This window comes from Equus asinus, chromosome 11 (assembly GCF_041296235.1).
Source record: "Equus asinus isolate D_3611 breed Donkey chromosome 11, EquAss-T2T_v2, whole genome shotgun sequence".
Taxonomy (NCBI): domain Eukaryota; kingdom Metazoa; phylum Chordata; class Mammalia; order Perissodactyla; family Equidae; genus Equus; species Equus asinus.
Window position 1 is genome coordinate 4,568,786 of NC_091800.1, and position 18,308 is coordinate 4,587,093.

Here is an 18,308-nt window from a genome sequence, read left to right on the forward strand (position 1 = left end):
AAATAAATGTTATTTCAAAATGTGATCTCTAGGCATTTTCTAATGAAGGAGGACTGAAAGAATTAAAGCAGGAAAGTCTTCGAGCTTTTGCTGAATGTTAGAAATACTTGAAAAAAACTTGCTTTTCCTTATTATAAAATTAATTGGTGAGAATTCTATTAAAGGTAATGAGTGAAGCAGATTCTTCCTCCTTCAAATCCCCAATAAAATAAACAACAAAAATAACAAAAGAGAACTGTTAAAAAGATGATCAGCAGCAACTAAACAACATAAGGAGGTACAAAATTAAACCAAATATTTTGAAAAAGAGCAGTTGGAGAAAGAAACACTAGATTCATGTATTGGATGGTCCAGCACGTCTCCTAACCCTGCCTCTCAGAAACAGCAGCAGCAGGTGAGATTACAGTCTTGTGTCACTTAATGATGGGGATACATCCCGAGAAACGCATCATTAGGTGATTTTGTTGTTGTGCAAAGGTCAAAGAGTGCACTTCAACAAACCTAGACGGTTTAGCCTACTACACACCTAGACTATACAGTACGAATCTTACGGGACCACAGTTGTATATGCGGTCTGCCCTTGACTGAAATGTCATTATGTGGTGCATAACTGTATTACATTATTAGAACTTCATCAAACCTTCAATTTAGTTGTAAGTAGATTAGTGGGGTGAGAAGACAGCCCTGGGATAAACCAGGGAAAAACCTCAAGAGAAGCTGCTATATAGCTTGGTGGGATGGAAGCAGAGGGAGGGCTTCCAGGGCTTAGAATCTTTCAGGGTACTAGGTTAAATTGAGGGAATAATCTGAAGTCCATAGAGTCGGGTATACCTTAGAGAGGTGGAGAGGGCTGTGATCCAGGACATTTAATGGGATCACAGAAGAGTGAACAGAACTTAGCAAGGGCTACATTTAGGGGACTCTCTTTCCCCTTGCTCTGACTCCTTTAGTCTACAGAACAGGGGATCAAAATGCAATATGTGCAGCTCAGAAGGAAAAAGATAAATTGTTCCAGATAAGCTGGGAAGAGAATGAAGGAGAATTTCATTTATGCTCTATCAGAGCAAAGAGGAGGTCTGGACAAAGCATGAGCACGAGCAAAAGAAACGGCATGATAACTAAGCAAAGGCACTGTAGCAAGAAATAGAAAGAGAACAAATCAGGCAAAAGACCCAAAAAACCCAGTCTAGAAGAACACACAAACTCAAGGAACAAATACATATCCCCATGAGTCCTTTATTTATATTAACTTTTTTTCCTATTTTGAGATAATCCTAGATTTACATGCAACTATAAGAAATAATACAGAGGGGCTGGCCCCATGGCCGAGTGGTTAAGTTCGCATGCTCCGCTGCAGGCGGCCCAGTGTTTCGTTGGTTCGAATCCTGGGCGCGGACATGGCACTGCTCATCAAACCACGCTGAGGCAGCGTCCCACATGCCACAACTAGAAGGACCCACAACGAAGAATATACAACTATGTATTGGGGGGCTTTGGGGAGAAAAAGGAAAAAAATAAAATCTTAAAAAAAAAAAAAAGAATGAATACAGAAAGATCTCTTGTACCCTTTGCTTAGTTTCCTCCAAAGGTGAGATCTTGCAACACAAAAAACACTATTACAACTTAATACAGTCAACATGCAGAAGATTTCCTTCATCGCAAGTATCCTTCATGTTGCTCTCTTACAGCCACATGGATTTCCCTCCTGTCCCCACCCTCTCTTTACCCTCTGGCAACCATTAATCAACTCTCCTTTTCTATAGTTTGGTTTTAAAAAATGTGATAAAAATGAAATCATACAGTATGTAACCTTTTGGTAGTGTCATTTTTCATTCAGAATAATTCTCTGGATATTCAGTTGTTGCTGTATTAACAGTTGGCTCCTTTTAATTGCAGAGGAGTATTCCATGTATGGATTAACACCGTTTAACCATTCACCTGTTGAAGGATGTGTTGGCTGTTTCCAGTTCCTGGCTATTACAAATAAAGCTGCCAAAAACATTCGTGTACAGGTAATGTGTGTGAACAGAGTTTTTCATTTCTCTGGGATGGCTGTCCAAGACTGCAATGACTGTTTTATTATGGTATACAAGTGGCACTATCATTTTACATTCACACCAGCAATGGATGAGCGATCCAGTTTCTCTACATCCTTGCAATTTGGTTGTCGGCATTTTAATCATTTGAACAGGTGTGTTTTGACATCTCACTCTGGATTTAATTTGCATTGCCCTAATGATTAATGATGCTGAGTATCTTTTCATGTGCTTGTTGGCTACTTATATATCCTCTTTGGGAAAATGTTTATTCAAGTCCTTTGCCCAGTTTCCAATTCAGCTGTTTGTCTTTTTGCTGTTGAGTTGTAGTTCTTTATATGTCCTGCTACTAGACTCTTATAAGATGTATGATTTGTGAATCTTTTCCCATTCTGTAGTTTGTCTTTTCACTGTCTTGATAGTGTCCTTTGATGAGCAAAAGTTTTTAATTTTGAAGTCCAAAATATCCATGTTTTTCTCCATTGCTTCAGTTTTGGTGTCATATCTAAGAAATCACTGCCAAATTCAATGTCATGAAGCTTCTCCCCTTTGATGAAGCACTTCAAAGAGTTTTATAGGTTTAGCTCTTATATTTAAAGTCTTTGATTCATTTAATTTTGGTATATGGTGTGAGGCAGGAATCCAACTTCATTCTTTTGCATGTGGGTATCCAGTTGTCCCAGCACCACTTATTGAAGAGATTTAGGCAAATGCAATTATTATATATGTGTTTTGAAACAGTTTTTTTCTTTATAAAGTAGAGCACTTTTCATAACATATAGATCTGCCATAATTTTTAATGGCTATTGTACTGTATAGGCCATTTTGCGTGTGTGTATACAGACAAACATACAAACACATTTTTCCAGTGTAACAAGCAATATTACTTTCTTTCTTTTTTATTAACATGTATTTCTTTTTTCCCCCATTCTTGTATTGTCACAGAAAAGAGTGAAAAGGCCTGAATATGCCCATGTCCCCTCAGAATAGGGAAATCCCACATAGGACATGTGAGCTGGCCAAGGCTGCCTGTTATACTAGAATGTACTTATTTCCTACTGTTAGATATTTAGGTTGATTCCAAATTCTTTTTACTATAAACACTGCTGTGAGAAACACTGTTACGCATTTATCTTTATGCACTTGTAATTAATAAATTCCAAGAAATGAAATTGTTGGGAAAAATGGCGTTTGCACTTAAATTTTGTTAGATATCTTTGCAATTTACATTAGCCCAATGGTGTAAAAATGCCTACTCCCTCATACCTTAGATAACACAAAGGATTATCAATTTTTTTATCTTTCCAAATCTAGTAGGAAAAACAACAATAAAAAAAATCACTATTATTTCAACTTGCATTTCTTTGATTATTCATTTATCAGTCATTTGTATGTCTTCTGATAACTGCCCCTTCATGTCCTTTGTCTATTTTTTCTATTGAGATGTTAGTTGTTAAAAAAATAACTCTGGTCAAATTTACCACAATTTTTCCTTTATGGCTTTTGGAATAGAACTACCTTCTCAATAACGTAAAAACATTTATCCGTATTTATCCTTATACTACTTCCATGGTTTTATTTTTGACATTGAAATCTTTGATTCTTCTGGAATTTACTTTGATCTAAGAATTGAGACACACACCCAGCACTATTTAGTCAGTCAGTCCATCAGTCATCAACATGGATGTAGTGAATGCCCATTATGTGCCAGATACTATATTAGGCTTTGGGGATTCATGGTTTTCTGCTCCTGTGGCATAATTGGGCATTATACAAGTTATTAAAAAGAGTAATCACAAGCATGAAAATCCTGGGAAGAAGTATGAGGAACTATGGGAGCATTTAACAGAGTGCCTGACTCACTTACCAGCTCTGCCAAGGCTTCCCTGAGAAAATGCCATTTGAACTGAGACTTGAAGTCTGAACAGAAAATAAGAAGTGTTCAGACTTCTTATTGTCCTCTGTTCAGAAGACACATGGAACATGTATAAAGGCCTGAAGGTGCAAGAGAGCACGGTGTGATACGGCTGGGGTATAGAAAGCAATAATAATAAGTGTAATAGCAAATATATACTGCTTATGTGTCAAGCATAGTTCTAAAAGATCAAAATGTATTAACTAATTTAATCCTCAAAATAACCTGAGGCCGATTACAATTATCCTCGTTTTGCAAATGAGGAAGCAGATGCAAAGAGACGTAAATTAATTTGCCCAGGGCCACACAGTTATTTAGTGATGACACAGCATTTGAACTTAGGTGGTCTTCTGAGTCTGAGTTCTTAACCACTATGCTATGGGGCAGAGAAAAGCGGTACAGCCGGAGCTTGGAAGACAGCCAGGACTGGATTCCTCAGGCCGAGGGGAGTCAGAGCATATCTGTGCTTTTGGGTCTCCTGGATCTCATGTGAAAAATGAATTAGAGCAAGACAAGAGTGGAGGCAGGGAGATCGATCAGTCAGGAGGCTACTGCAGTAACTCACGCAAGAAATGACGATGGCCTCATCAGGTAACGGGAGTGGAAATGGAGGGAAAAGGACAGATTTGAGAGACATTTAAGAGGTAGACCAGACAGGACTTACTAACTGGATGTGAAGTGTAAGGAGATGTCGGGAATGACTTCTAGGTTTCTGGATTACTGAAAAGTAATTTGATGAGCAGTTTTTTTCCTACTGATTTAAAATGATACCTATATTATATACTGATGCCAGTATATATTTGGGTTTATATTTTGACTGTTCTATTTCTCATTATACCACTTGACCGTCCCTCTCATTACTTGCACTTTCCAGAATGTTCTTGGTTATTCTCTGATGTTTACTTTTCCAGATGAACTTCAGAATCATCTTGCCAAGTTTCTGTATACCTCCTGGCTACAATCACTTCCTCCCTGACCACTATCACCAAACAAAGACAAAACCAAGTACTCAGTTGTTGAGTTTTAACCGATATTGCACTGAATTCATAGATTAATTTAGTGGAAATTGGCCATTTTACAATGCCCACTATTCCTATCTAAGAATAAAGCCTGACTTTACATTTATTTCAAACTTCTCTTATGTTCTCTCTTATGTTCCTCATGTTTCTTCATGTAGAGGCTTCAAAATATTAATCTTTATTTTTGATGTCTTAAAAACTAGTTAATTATTAAATGCTCAGTGTCATTAATATAAGACTCATCAAAATACACTCTAGTTCATGCTTTTGGTATATAGTATGGTATTTATTTTAAAAGGTAAAATTTTACACTATATGAAATATATTAAATATGTTGGTTTACCTAAAATATTTGCTTTTGGAACTTACTACCATGTTTATTAAAAGCCAGTGTAGACCTACTGACCAATTAAAATATGGTAACTGCCTTCTGACTTCCACATGATATAGTGAGGCTGACAAACTCTCTCCCCAAAAAGCAAACAGCTGGACAAAATGGTCAAAAAACAACCATTTCAGTGCTGTGGAATTTGACCAACGGTATACGACAAACCAAGCAGCGTTTTTCATGCTAACTACTAAACACTGAGCAGTGCTCTGTCTGTGGTCTTGCCTGTCCAGCTTCGTACAAGTTCTACAGAGAGAGACAGGCTGTCCAAAACCAGAGTCTCCCTGCTGCTGATGAACGGAGCTTACTTGATCTGGAGCATTAAATTGGCAATCTTGGTGGCTCCATTAACTGAGGGTGCAAGCCTGTTTGGAGCAAGCAAAGGACTGGTGGACGGTCAGGTATTTAAAAGGTGGTTTCAGGAGGTGAGGCAGCCATAAAGGACTTGCTGAGCTCTCCTCATATCCCAAGTTGTGGCTGCACACACAAGAGGGTTCACACCAGCTCCGGCTGCACACATATTGTTGGGCTCAAAGAACTGGCACAGGTGTGCGCAGTGGCAGAGTTGAAAAGAGCTGGCAGTGTGAACGTGCCTCCAGCCTCACACAGACCCATCAGAAGAGGGGGAAGCCTCATTAGCTCTTGGTGTGTTAGCATAATCTCTGGCCAAACACTAAACCATGCAGACACAGGGATGACCCCTAGGAAGCCAGGCTTAAAATAAAAATCTAGAAAAACAATTGAAGAGAAACAACTGCAGCCTCACACTGTGGGGGAGACAGGTTTCGGACATTTAGTCCAGGCAAGTTACTAAACAGACAAATGAACAAGAACCCCGGCCGGGGGAGAAAGACAGATCTCAGCACATTAGGTTAGATACATCCTTCTGGTGGTTGCTGGATGGCGTCGCCAGTATTTTACTCTATCATTTTGATTTTAGCTAATAGGGAGGAAAAGATGGTTTTAATGGAGCTAATGAATTCTACATTATTGATTCTTAAAAGACTTTACTTCGTAAATTTATAAATTAGTTGCTGTAAATGTGGATTTTAAATGTTTTATTAGGACTTCCATACAAGTACGGGCAGGTAGTTATGTCTGATTTTTTTTCTCGATTCCCATATAAATGCCCATGAAATATACTAAAACACAAAACTAAATGCATATTCATTACTAGATAGTATCTCATTACTAGATATATTCTCAATACTAGGTGTAGCCTCATTACGGGCAGAATATGATTAGGATGCCTACCATTAACACTATTATTTAACATTTTTGGGGTAATTTTGTGCAATATATAAAGGAATAAACTAAGATTAATATTAGAGATACTATAATTTTACACTTAGGACAACCAAGAAAATCAACAGAAAAAAAATCAAAATAATAAGAAAATTAAGTAAGACAGACTGGTACAAAAACATTAAAAATAAAATAGACTTCCTGTCAAGAGCAATAATTTTTCCCTTGAGGGAAAAAGAGTCCATTTATAATAGTAAAAAAGTAAAGTACTGTAATGTTCCTAGGGAGGCACTTAAGAAACAAATTTCAGATGAATGAAAAAACAAAACGTAAAGAATGAAACCACAATTAAATCAGAGGATAACACAGGTTACTATTTATAACTGGTTTAGATGTGGGGAAAGCATTTTTAAAAATGAAACTAATTAGATAAATAAAATTAAAAGACATAAATATGACATTAAAAATAAAATATAACCAAAACATCATAAACAAATCTGAGAAATATTTCAACATTTTTAACAGACACTAGGTTAACTGTCTTACTCTTAAAAGCAAACATGAAAAAAAACCTAAAGAAATTCCCAAAGAACAGAAAAGGAAAATTTATAAAATAAAACACACAAATGGTTTATATAACTATCTTAAAAAAAGACTAACAGATATTCTTTCCCCTATCAAAGTGGCACAGATTAAAAAACAAAACAAAAAGAGATACCAAACCTGGAGAGACTGCCAAGAGATGGGCATGCTTATTCAATGCTGGTGGAACTGTAAATGGTTATAACCTTTCCAGAAGGCAGTTTGGCAATATGAATCAAAAGCCTTGAAAGTACTCATGCCTTTTGACCCAACAATGTCACTTTTAGAACTCTATCCTAAATGTACATGTTTAGCTATTTACTGCAGCATGACTTCTAATAGCAACTATATGGAAACAATCTTAATGACCAATTCAGGTCAACAGTTGAAAATGTTATATCCATGATTAGATATTTGTTCATTCATTAAAAAATAATTACCGAGCATGCAGAGTAAGCCTGGTGCTTTACCAGGCTTTGGAGATACAACCTGGATATTCAGAACTAACCTTACCAAATGGAGATCTGGCTTTTGCCTTAGGCTGCCAACAGGGGCTCTCTAACAGAAGAGTGTCTTTTTTCACCTGGGGGCCTTTGGCCATACCAGATAGTCAAACAATGAGATTTAGGGTGGGGGCTTTGGGTCACAGGCATCAGGTTGACCTCCAGAAGGGCTGGAGCCTGAAGTCAACCACATGGCCAGCCAACCTGGTTTACATGGCTGACCCCAATAAAATCTCTGGACACTCAGGCCCCCGTTGGCAGTACTCTGTGTGTATTGTCACACATCATTGCTGGGAAAGTTAGCACTGATCACAACTCCACTGGGAGAAGACAACTAGAACCTCTGTGGAACTTTCTGGAACTCTGTCTCGTGTCTCTTCCCTCGGCTGATTTTAATCTGTATCCTCTCACTGTAATAAATCATAACCATGAACCTAGCAACTTTCAGTAAGTTCTATGAGTCCTTCCAGCGAATCATCGAACCTGAGGGTGATCTTGAGGGACCCTTGAACTGGCAATTGGCATCAGAAGTAAGGATGGCCTTGTGGACTGTTCCCCAACTTCATATAACCCTGGAGAAGTATGATGCTTATATTCCAGAGGAAGACAGACAAACAATTATACTAATGTGTGAGAGATATTATGAAACTGGACATAGAGGGTTCTTATAAGAACACAAAGGATATGTATGAATAGGATATCCTATTCATCTAGGATAAGGGAATACCATTCAAGGACTTGGATATGGGAAAAAGAAGTCCAGTATAGGAATGCTCAAAGGAAATGAAATATACAAAGAATTGTGATTTTAATAATTTGCAAAATATGAAGCAGACACTCTAAAAAATGAAACGGTTTGGAAATTTAAGAAAATCTAATTGAAAGCATATTGTGGCATTACAATTGACTGAAAGATTATCAGTAGAAAATTTGTTGATATACATTACTGGCAGAAATGAAAACTGGTTCATTTTCTATAGAAGATATTTGCCAATATTTATCAACAACCTTGGAAATATTCATACCTTTTGACCCAGTAACTGAATTTCTGGGAAGTTATCCCTCAGATATATTCACATATATACAAAATGAGATAATTATAGAATTATTAATTGCAGCATTATTTGTACTATCAAAAGACTGGATATATGTTATCTATCTTTCAAAAGGGGAATGGTTACATAAACTGGTACATCCAGACAACAAACTACTATGAAGCCATTAAAAAGAATGAGATATTCAGATATATTAAGCAAAAGTGGGAGTGTGTGGAACAATGTATAGTGTGCTACTGCTTGTATAAAAATGCAAAGAAGAATATATAGATATATTTACTTATTTACACATACATACAGCCTTACATATGCATGACATCTCTCAAAGAATACACAGGAAACTGACAGCACTCATTGCTCAGGGAGCAGAACTGGGTGACTGGGAGGAAAATTCCGTCCTATATATATACTCTTGTGAACCATTTGAAGTCTGGACTATGTGAATGTAGCACATCTATTTAAAATATTTAGAAAAATTGTTACTTATAATTTCCCCAACTATTTAAGAATACTTATTTGAACAAACCAGAGAGAGAAGCTATTATAAATATCATGGATTTAGAAATATTTAGTTTGTTTGCACATACCTGGCATTCTGTTTCATTAGCTACTGTCGTCTTTAAGTCATCTTGTTTACTTATGATCTTCTGCAGCTAAAAAGATTGCAAACATGAATTTAGATGTGTGTCTACTGAATTTTTCAAAACAACCTAAAAAACAGATGGTAAGTTTTTATTATAAAACATATACTAGTTATTTGTTAAATATTAACTTAAATCCTTTCTGCATTATAACTCCTAATGTTATTTTTTTCTTAGACCATGTAAGAATCAAAGTAGAAATAGATAAGTATTAACATTATTATTATTTCAATGTGCATCACTTTTTCTCCTAAGAAGGCTAGCTTACTTCACATATACACATTCTAAAAGCATCACTCTATAAAAACTTCATGATTGCCCTTATTCTTCAAGAGAATTTTTATTCATAATTTTTTGTATCACAGATAGTTTATGGCCACATTTTCAAGTATACAGCTCCTAAAAAGCTACTTATATATACGAATGTTTTCCCTTCATGCATTAAAATAATTTAAAGATCTACATTTCTATCAATTATAAAATTGTCAATAGCACCTTGAGACTGAGTTCATTAAAAAACCTACCTACCTTTCAGTCATGTGTACCAGTCCTCACATGGAAAGCAAATTTAAAAAGAAAGGTTTTTTAAAAAATTAAATGTAGACAAAATCTCAAACTATGGATTCAAATCAATTACAAGACAAACTTCCACTCATTTTTTTTTCTAGGCTATTTCTTTGTTAATAGTTTGAAAATTGCTGCAACTAAAGTCCAAATTAATTATCTCAAATTTAGCTGTTTCTATATGTTTGTTTTAGGCAAATGGTTTATCTCTAGTTCTCTAAATTCCTCAAACTTTTCAATACCCCCCCTCATACTCATTTTAAGGAAAAAGGCTGAAAAGCTTTATATTTGTTTTATCCTTTATTTTTTAAGCTCACAAGCAAATAGTATAATGCCAAGTTCAACACTCAAACATTTCTCCCTTTGTTTACTGCACCTCCTTTTAAAATTTTTATTACGGAAAATTTCAAACATAGCAAAGTAAAGATGATTCTATAATAAAACATCATATACACATTATTCAGCTTCAACAATTATCAGTATTCTGCCATTCTTTGTTCACCTGTACTTTACCCACTCCTTGTTTCCTTCTCAATTATTATTTATGGCTCTTCAAGAAAAATTTACATACACTGAAGTGTACAAATCTTAGCCATACAATTTTGACATATGGATACACCTGAGTAACCCATAATCCTATCACAGAATAGAACATTTCCTTTTCTTAGAGTTTCTTTGTCTCTTCCTAGTCAATCCTTTCTCTCTGCATCCCCACAGAGGCAGAATCAGAATTCCGACTTTTTCCCACCTAAATGAGTTTCACTTAACTTGAAAATTCAAATAAATGATATCAAATCAAATATTCTTCTGTGTTTGCCTTCTTTCACTCAGCATCAAAATGGTTTTGAGATTTATCCATGTTATTTACATATCAGTAAATTGTTCCTATTTATTGTTGAGTTGTAACCCAGTGTATGAAAATACCACCATTTATCCATTCACCTGTTGATAGAATGTTTGCACTGTCTCCAGTTTTTGGCTACTGTGAATCAAGCTGCCATAAACTTTCTCTTTTCCAGCTTTATTGAGGTATACTTAATATACAAAAAATCGCACAAAATAATGTATACATTTTGATGAGTTTGGACATATGCATACACCTGTGATACAGCACCACAATCAAGGTAAGAAACATAACCATCACCTCCAAAAGATTTATGTCTCCTCTCTCTGTTTTTCGTGGTAAGAATCCTTAGCATGAGACACACCCTCTGAACAAGTATTTAGGTGCACACCACCGTAGTTAATTACACACGCTATGTTGTACAGCACGTCTCTGCCATAAACTTCTTTGTACAGCTCTTTTTTTTGGTGGACATATGTTTTAGCATTTCTTCCAGATAAACACCTAGGAGGGGAACAGTTAGGTCTCATAAACTATTTCACCATGGTTTTAACTTGCATTTCCCTGGTGGACATGTGGAGTACTTTTTCAAGTGCTAATTATCCATTTGTGCATTTTCTTTTGTGAAGTGTTTGTTGTAGTCTTTTGCCTAGTTTTAATTATTTACTTTTCTTTAAACTATTAAGTTGTAAGAGTTCTTTATATATTCTGGATACAAGTCCTCTGTCAGATATCTGTTTGGAAAATACTTTCTCCCATCCTAAAGTCTGCCTATTCATTTTTGTAACGGGTCTTTGAACGAACAAAAGTTTTTAATTTTGATAAAGATTACTAACTTGTCAGGTTTTTTTTTCCCCCTTTCATGGCTATTGCTTTTAGCGCCTTGAGAAACTCTGCCTATCCTAGATTCTGAAGATATTCTCTTATGTTTTTTCCTAGAAGATTAATGGTTTTAGTTTATATGTTTAGATCTATAATCCATCTCAAATACTTTTTTGTATATGGGGTGAGGCAGGGGTTATGGCTAATTTTCTCCCATAAATATATCCTATCCAGTTGTTCTATCGTCATTTGTTGAAAACACTTTTCTTTTCCCATTAACTGATTTGGTGCCTTTACTGAAAATTAAGTGACCATGTAAGTGTGGATTCTTTATTATCTTCCACTGATCTACCTGTCCACCCTTAGGTCAATTAGCACAATGTTACCATTGCTGGAGCTGGGCAGTAAGTCTTGAAGTCAGGTAGTGTGAGTTATCCAGATTTGTTCTTGTTTCTCAAGATTGATTTGGGTTGTTTCAGGTTCTCTGCTTTTATATACACACTTTAAAACCAGCTTTTCAATTTCTATTGGAAAAAAAAAAACCCTAGGGTCCGGCTCCGTGGCTGAGTGGTTAAGTTCGAGTGCTCTGCTGTGGCGGCGCAGGGTTTGGATCCTGGGCGCAGACATGGCACTGCTCATCAGGCCACGTTGAGGCAGCGTCCCACACAACTAGAAGGACCGGCAACTAAGATATACAACTGTGTACAGGGGGGGTTTGGGGAGATAAAGCAGAAAAAAAAAAAGATTGGCAACAGTTCTTAGCCCAGGTGCCAATCTAAAAAAAAAAAAAAAAAAGCCTACTGGGATTTTGCTTCAGCGAGTTGAATCGTTAGAGCAACTTGGGAAGAAGTGACATCTTAACACTACTGAATCTTCTAATCCATTAACATGACATATTTCTCCATTTATTGAGGCCTCCTTGATTTCCTAACAGCAATGCCTGAAGTTTTCAGTGCATGTTTTTGTTAAATTTATTTCTATTTATTTTATGTTATTTGATACCATCCAAAGGAGAAGTGATTTTCATTTCATTTTCCAACTGCTTGCTACTAATACAATTGATTTCTCCATACTGATCTTCTATCTTGAGACCTTGCTAAATTCTCTTACAGTTCTAGTAGGCTTTGATTTTGTTTCTGGTTCCCTAGTATTTTCTACACAGTCATGTTGTCTGTGAATAAAGCCAGATTTACTTCTCCCTTTCCAGTATTTCTTTTTTTTCTTGCATTACTATTATCACTAGAATCTCCAGCAAAATGTTGAAGAGAAGTAGTAAGAAAAGACATCCTTGCCTTCTTTCTGATATTAAGGAGAAAGCATTCAGTATTTCATCTTATCGTATGATGTTATCTTTAAATTTTTTGTAAATGCCCTTTATCAGATTAAAGGGCAGTAGCAGACTTGCATGTACTGATATGTTCCTGTTGGCTTCTCTTTTATTCTGTTAATACGATGGATTGCACTGATTGATTTTCAACCATAAAACAAATTTTGAATTCCTTGGCTGAATCTCACTTGGTTGTAATGTATTATTTTATACAGTGCTTGATACATTTTGCTCTATCTGGTTAAGTATTTTTGTATCTTTGTTCACGAGGAAAGTTGGACTATAATGGACTTTTCTTGTTAGATCTTTGCCAAGTTTTAGTTATCAGGGGTATGCTGGTCTCATAACATGAGAGGGAAGTGTTCCTTTTTTTCATTTTCTGAAAGAGTTTGTACAAATTTGGCACCACCAGTGAAACTATCTTGGCCTGGAGATTTCTTTGTGGGAAAGTTTTTGATAAATTCAATTCCTTTGATAAATAGCTATTCAGATTTCTATCCTATCTCTTGCTAAGTTTTAGTAAGTTTTGTTTTTTAAGCCATTTGTCCAGTTCATCTGAAAAATCAAATTTACAGTCACATATGAATCAGTTGTTCACAATATTCCATTTTTATCCTTCTGACAACTGTAGGATCTGTCATGATAGCTCATTTTCATTCCTAATACTGGTTATTTTTGTTTGTTTTGGTAGATCAAGTACTGAAAATTAGTCAAAATTTATCATATAATTTAAAAAACAGAAATAACAGATGTTATTCATGATTATAAATTTTTGTAGAAAATTCAAAAATTTTCTTTTAAGACATTTATTATAGTTGTTATAATTTTCACAGTCATTATCAAATGGTTACAAATAAAACAAAAAAGGCAAAAAGGATTCGTTCACTGAAATAAGAATTTTTTAGGAGGCTTCTTACAATATTGGGCTTATTCCAATATGGTATGAAATTTAGAACAAGTGTCTGTCCTAAAGTCTATCCAAGTGGGTTTAGTGCCAGATAAAGTGTGTCATGTCAGAATCTCACCTAAAATACTTCAGTTTGAACTCAGGGAGAGAGTTATAGTAGGTTCTAGTGTACTTGAAGATTACAGTGTTGCATATTTAGTTCTATAGTAACAGTTTCATTTGAAAGATCATAAACATTTTGTACCCAGGTATTTTCTTACACCAAAAGGTCTCTCTGATCTACTAAAATACTTTCTAAAAAGGCTGTACATGATGCTGATTTATGACAGCAATGTACTAAGGGCCTATTATGCGAAGAAAGTGCTGTTCTAAGTGTTGGGAATATAATGGTTAAGGACAGATAATGTCCTTGCTTTTAGTGAACTTACATTCTAATGGGCTAGAGATAACAAGTGAACAAATAAGAGAATTTCAGATAATGTCAAGGGCTATGACTAAAGTAAAATAAAGTAGGGTAACAGGATTCAGAGATTGCTGGGAGGAGTTACTGTTAGATAGGCTTATTCTGGGTAGTCCTCTTTGAGGACACAGCATTTGGGTTGAGATCTGAATAGTTAAAAGCTATCAAAAGAACGAGGAAAGGATGTACAAAGAGGGAAGAGTAAAATTTCTGCTAGAAATACAGGTACGTTGTTAGAGAAACAGAAAAAAGGTAAAGTGATTATATATACGTGGCAAAAGAACATGACACATTCACCAAATACAAATTCTGTGTCTAAAAACGTACTGCCAAGGGGCTGGCCCCGTGGCCGAGTGGTTAAGTTCGCGCGCTCCGCTGCAGGCGGCCCAGTGTTTCGTTGGTTCGAATCCTGGGCGCGGACATGGCACTGCTCATCAAACCACGCTGAGGCAGCGTCCCATATGCCACAACTAGAAGGACCCATGATGAAGAATATACAACTATGTACTGGAGGGCTTTGGGGAGAAAAATGAAAAAAATAAAATCTTTAAAAAAAAATAAAAAAAATAAAAACGTAGTGCCAAATTGACTATTTAAATTTATACTGATCTATATTTTCAACTTTAGGCTGAAAACGAAGAAAAGTATGTAGGGTCAATTTAACTTATTTTTGCTTTCAGGATCATGATAGTTTAAATTCCGGAACAAGAACATTATTCCCAAATCAAGAAGAATAAATTCTACTGAAGGCCTTTGTATTTATTTAATAATAACTCTAGCAGGCATATTTAGCATGACAAAATTATAACACTACTATATTAAGAGTACAGTCCTTCCTACCAGTACAAAAGCAATGTAAAACAAAAGGACCACCTAAGGAGAAATTTATACCAGTAAACAGACTTGTCATTCATCTATTGTTTGAAGAAACTGCACTAAAACCCTGGCACTTACCTCAAATAAGCAGATGTGCCATCTGTCAAGATAAAGATTAAGTGGATTAACTACTACTGGCTTTGATCATTGCTGGTATTGTTTATTACTATCTGACAGAAAACAGCTTCTACAGATAGTTGCTATTTTACTTGTTCCTGGGATGAAGACGTAAGCAAATACCCTTACCATTGCAGTTTCTAGATCTGGATATTAAAAAAAACACGAATATACTACCGAACACAAAAGTAACAACTGAGGCAACTTACGTTTTAGGACAATTTGACAAGCCTTATATTAATATATTTTATCATTACTTTTGCATTTGCTGTTCAAATCACTTTGTTATATTTATGTTTTGGATATTAAAATAATTCTTATTACTTTTCTAGCACTTATGGTAGGAAGAGCAATAAATAAAACACACTGGGGAAACGTTCAGATAAGCTAACAAAGAAACCCAACCAAAAAACTCCCTGCCCTTTAAATATGCTTTTCTGATCTGAAAAGGACTGTTTCGTTCTTTCAACAAAACCTCAAATGTAAGATGTTACACACTTAGGTTTCCTAATACAATGACCATAGAAGAGAAATAATTGCTCAAATAACTAATGTAAACATAGTTTTTTCTCCTCTCTGGTGTTATTTTAAATTGACGTACTGTATCATGCTCCATGCGTTATCAAGTTTAGTGTATTATTTCTAAGATCTGCACAAAGAAGTTTTAATAGGCTTAGAAGGTTGACCTTTACAACCTTAAAGTTAAAAAAAAATTAGTGACATATCTTAACATATTGTTTTTCTTGTTTTCTTAATTTATGGGTTGATTATCCAAGGATTTTCCAAACATTTAAGGAAAGAACTGAAGTATTTAGAAAGTGTTCCGTAAATTCAGCATGTTAAACTATCATGTTTTAAAAAAAAGTATTTGAAAACCTTTTAAAGTAGGGATGGCAGCAGTTTCAGGAGTAGAGTCCATATAGATAGTAGGAGAGACTAGGCAGCAGGAGGCTCTAGGTTTCACTGTGAGAAAAGACCCAAAGAGGGAAGACGGAAAACAACATGCCCTCTACTGCCTTTTTTCATCTCACGTTCAGCGTCTCTTTTCTCTATAGGCTTTGTCATCTAGCCTTGAGTTACCATCAAACACTAATATAGTGCATCAAAACTTTGATCCTGCTAAGTATGTATGACAGTGATATTACCAGGGGCTCTATTATGTCTACTTTATCAAATTACCTCCCACTTTACTATCTAGGGATGTATGTAGAGTGAGTAGAGTACTTCTAAGATTTGGCTCCCTATGCCTCGTGACTCCCAGTAATAAAAGCAGAAAGTTCATCCAGGTCTGAGGGAAGTATGGTATGTGCAAACTCTAACAGCTTAATTAACCTAACAGAATTTCACCTTTAAATATCATAGCCTTTTCATAATTATTAACCTCTACTTGAATAATAATAACAATCTTAAATATATCCTTTTTTTATACCTGAAGTAGGTGGAGTGTAATGGTACCTTGTGACTCATGACACTGGTATTTCAGGTTGTGTGCAGACAAATGTATTTTCTTCCTTAAACTAATAACAAATTAATTTCCTTCTTAAATCATCGAACATCTCAGAAGAATATATATGTATATATATTTTTGAAATTTTTTATTGAGTTAATGATAGGTTACAATCTTGTGAAATTTCAGTTGTACATTATTGTCTGTCAGTCGTGTTGTAAGTGCAACCCTTCACCCTTGTGCCCACCTCCAGCCCTCCTTTCCCCTGGTACCCACTAATCTGTTCTCTTTGTCCACATGTTTAAATTCCTCATATGTCATTCTCTATTGGGCTTATTTCACTTACGAGAATTCTCTCAAGGTCCATTCATGTTGTTGCAAATGGGACGGTTTTGTTCTCTTTTACGGCTGAGTAGTATTCCATTGTATATATATACCACATCCTTTTTATCCAATCATGTGTTGCTGGGCACTTAGGTTGCTTCCATGTCTTGGCTATTGTAAATAATGCTGCAATGAACATTGGGGTGCATGGGACTTCTGGAATTGCTGACCTCAAGCTCTGTGGATAGATACCCAGTAGTGGGATGGCTGGATCGTATGGTAGTTCTATTTTTAATTTTTTGAGGAATTTCCATACTGTTTTCCATAGTGGCTGCAAGTTTGCATTCCCACCAGCAGTGTATGAGGGTTCCTTTTTCTCTACAACCTCTCCAACATTTGTTACTATTGTTTTAGTTATTTTTATCATTCTAATGGGCGTAAGATGATATCTTAGTGTAGTTTTGATTTGTATTTCCCTGATGATCAGTGATGATGAACATCTTTTCATGTGCCTATTGGCCATCCATATATCTTCTTTGGAGAAATGTCTGCTCATGTCTCCTGCCCATTTTTTGATCGGGTTGTTTAATTTTTTGTTGTTGAGTTGTGTGAGTTCTTTATATATTATGGATATTAAGCCATTGTTGGATGTATGACTTGCAAATATTTTTTCCCAGTTAGTGGGTTGTTTTTTTGTTTCAATCCTGTTTTCCCTTGCCTTGAAGAAGCTCTTTAGTCTGATGAAGTCCCATTTGTTTATTCTTTCTGTTGTTTCCCTTGTCTAAGAAGACATGGTGTCTGAAAAGATCCTTTTAATACTGAGGTCAAAGAGTGTACTGCCTACATTTTCTTCTAGAAGCCTTATGGTTTCAGGTCTCAGCTTTAGGTCTTTGATCCATTTTGAGTTTATTCTGGTGAATGGTGAAAAAGAATGGTCAATTTTCATTCTTTTACATGTGGCTTTCCAGTTTTCCCAGCACCATTTGTTGAAAAGGCTTTCTTTTCTCCATTGTATGCCCTCAGCTCCTTTGTCAAAGATTAGCTGTCCGTAGAGGTGTAGTTTTATTTCTGGGCTTTCAATTCTGTTCCATTGATCTGTGCACCTGTTTTTGTACCAGTACCATGCTGTTTTGATTACTGTAGCTTTGTAGTATGGTTTGAAGTCAGGGATTGTGATGCCTCCAGCTGTGTTCTTTTTTCTCAGGATTGCTTTAGCAATTTGGGGTCTTTTGTTGC

At 35.7% G+C, this 18,308-nt stretch overlaps 1 protein-coding gene across 1 annotated transcript in view; it reads right to left on the reverse strand.

Annotated features, from left to right (window-relative positions):
* Positions 1–18,308, reverse strand: part of MICU2 (mitochondrial calcium uptake 2) — a 134,207-nt gene that overhangs the window by 33,314 nt on the left and 82,585 nt on the right. The window contains exon 7 of the mRNA XM_014837139.3: positions 9,331–9,396. Coding sequence (XP_014692625.3) covers positions 9,331–9,396 — 66 coding nt within the window. The remainder of the gene's footprint in view (positions 1–9,330; positions 9,397–18,308) is intronic.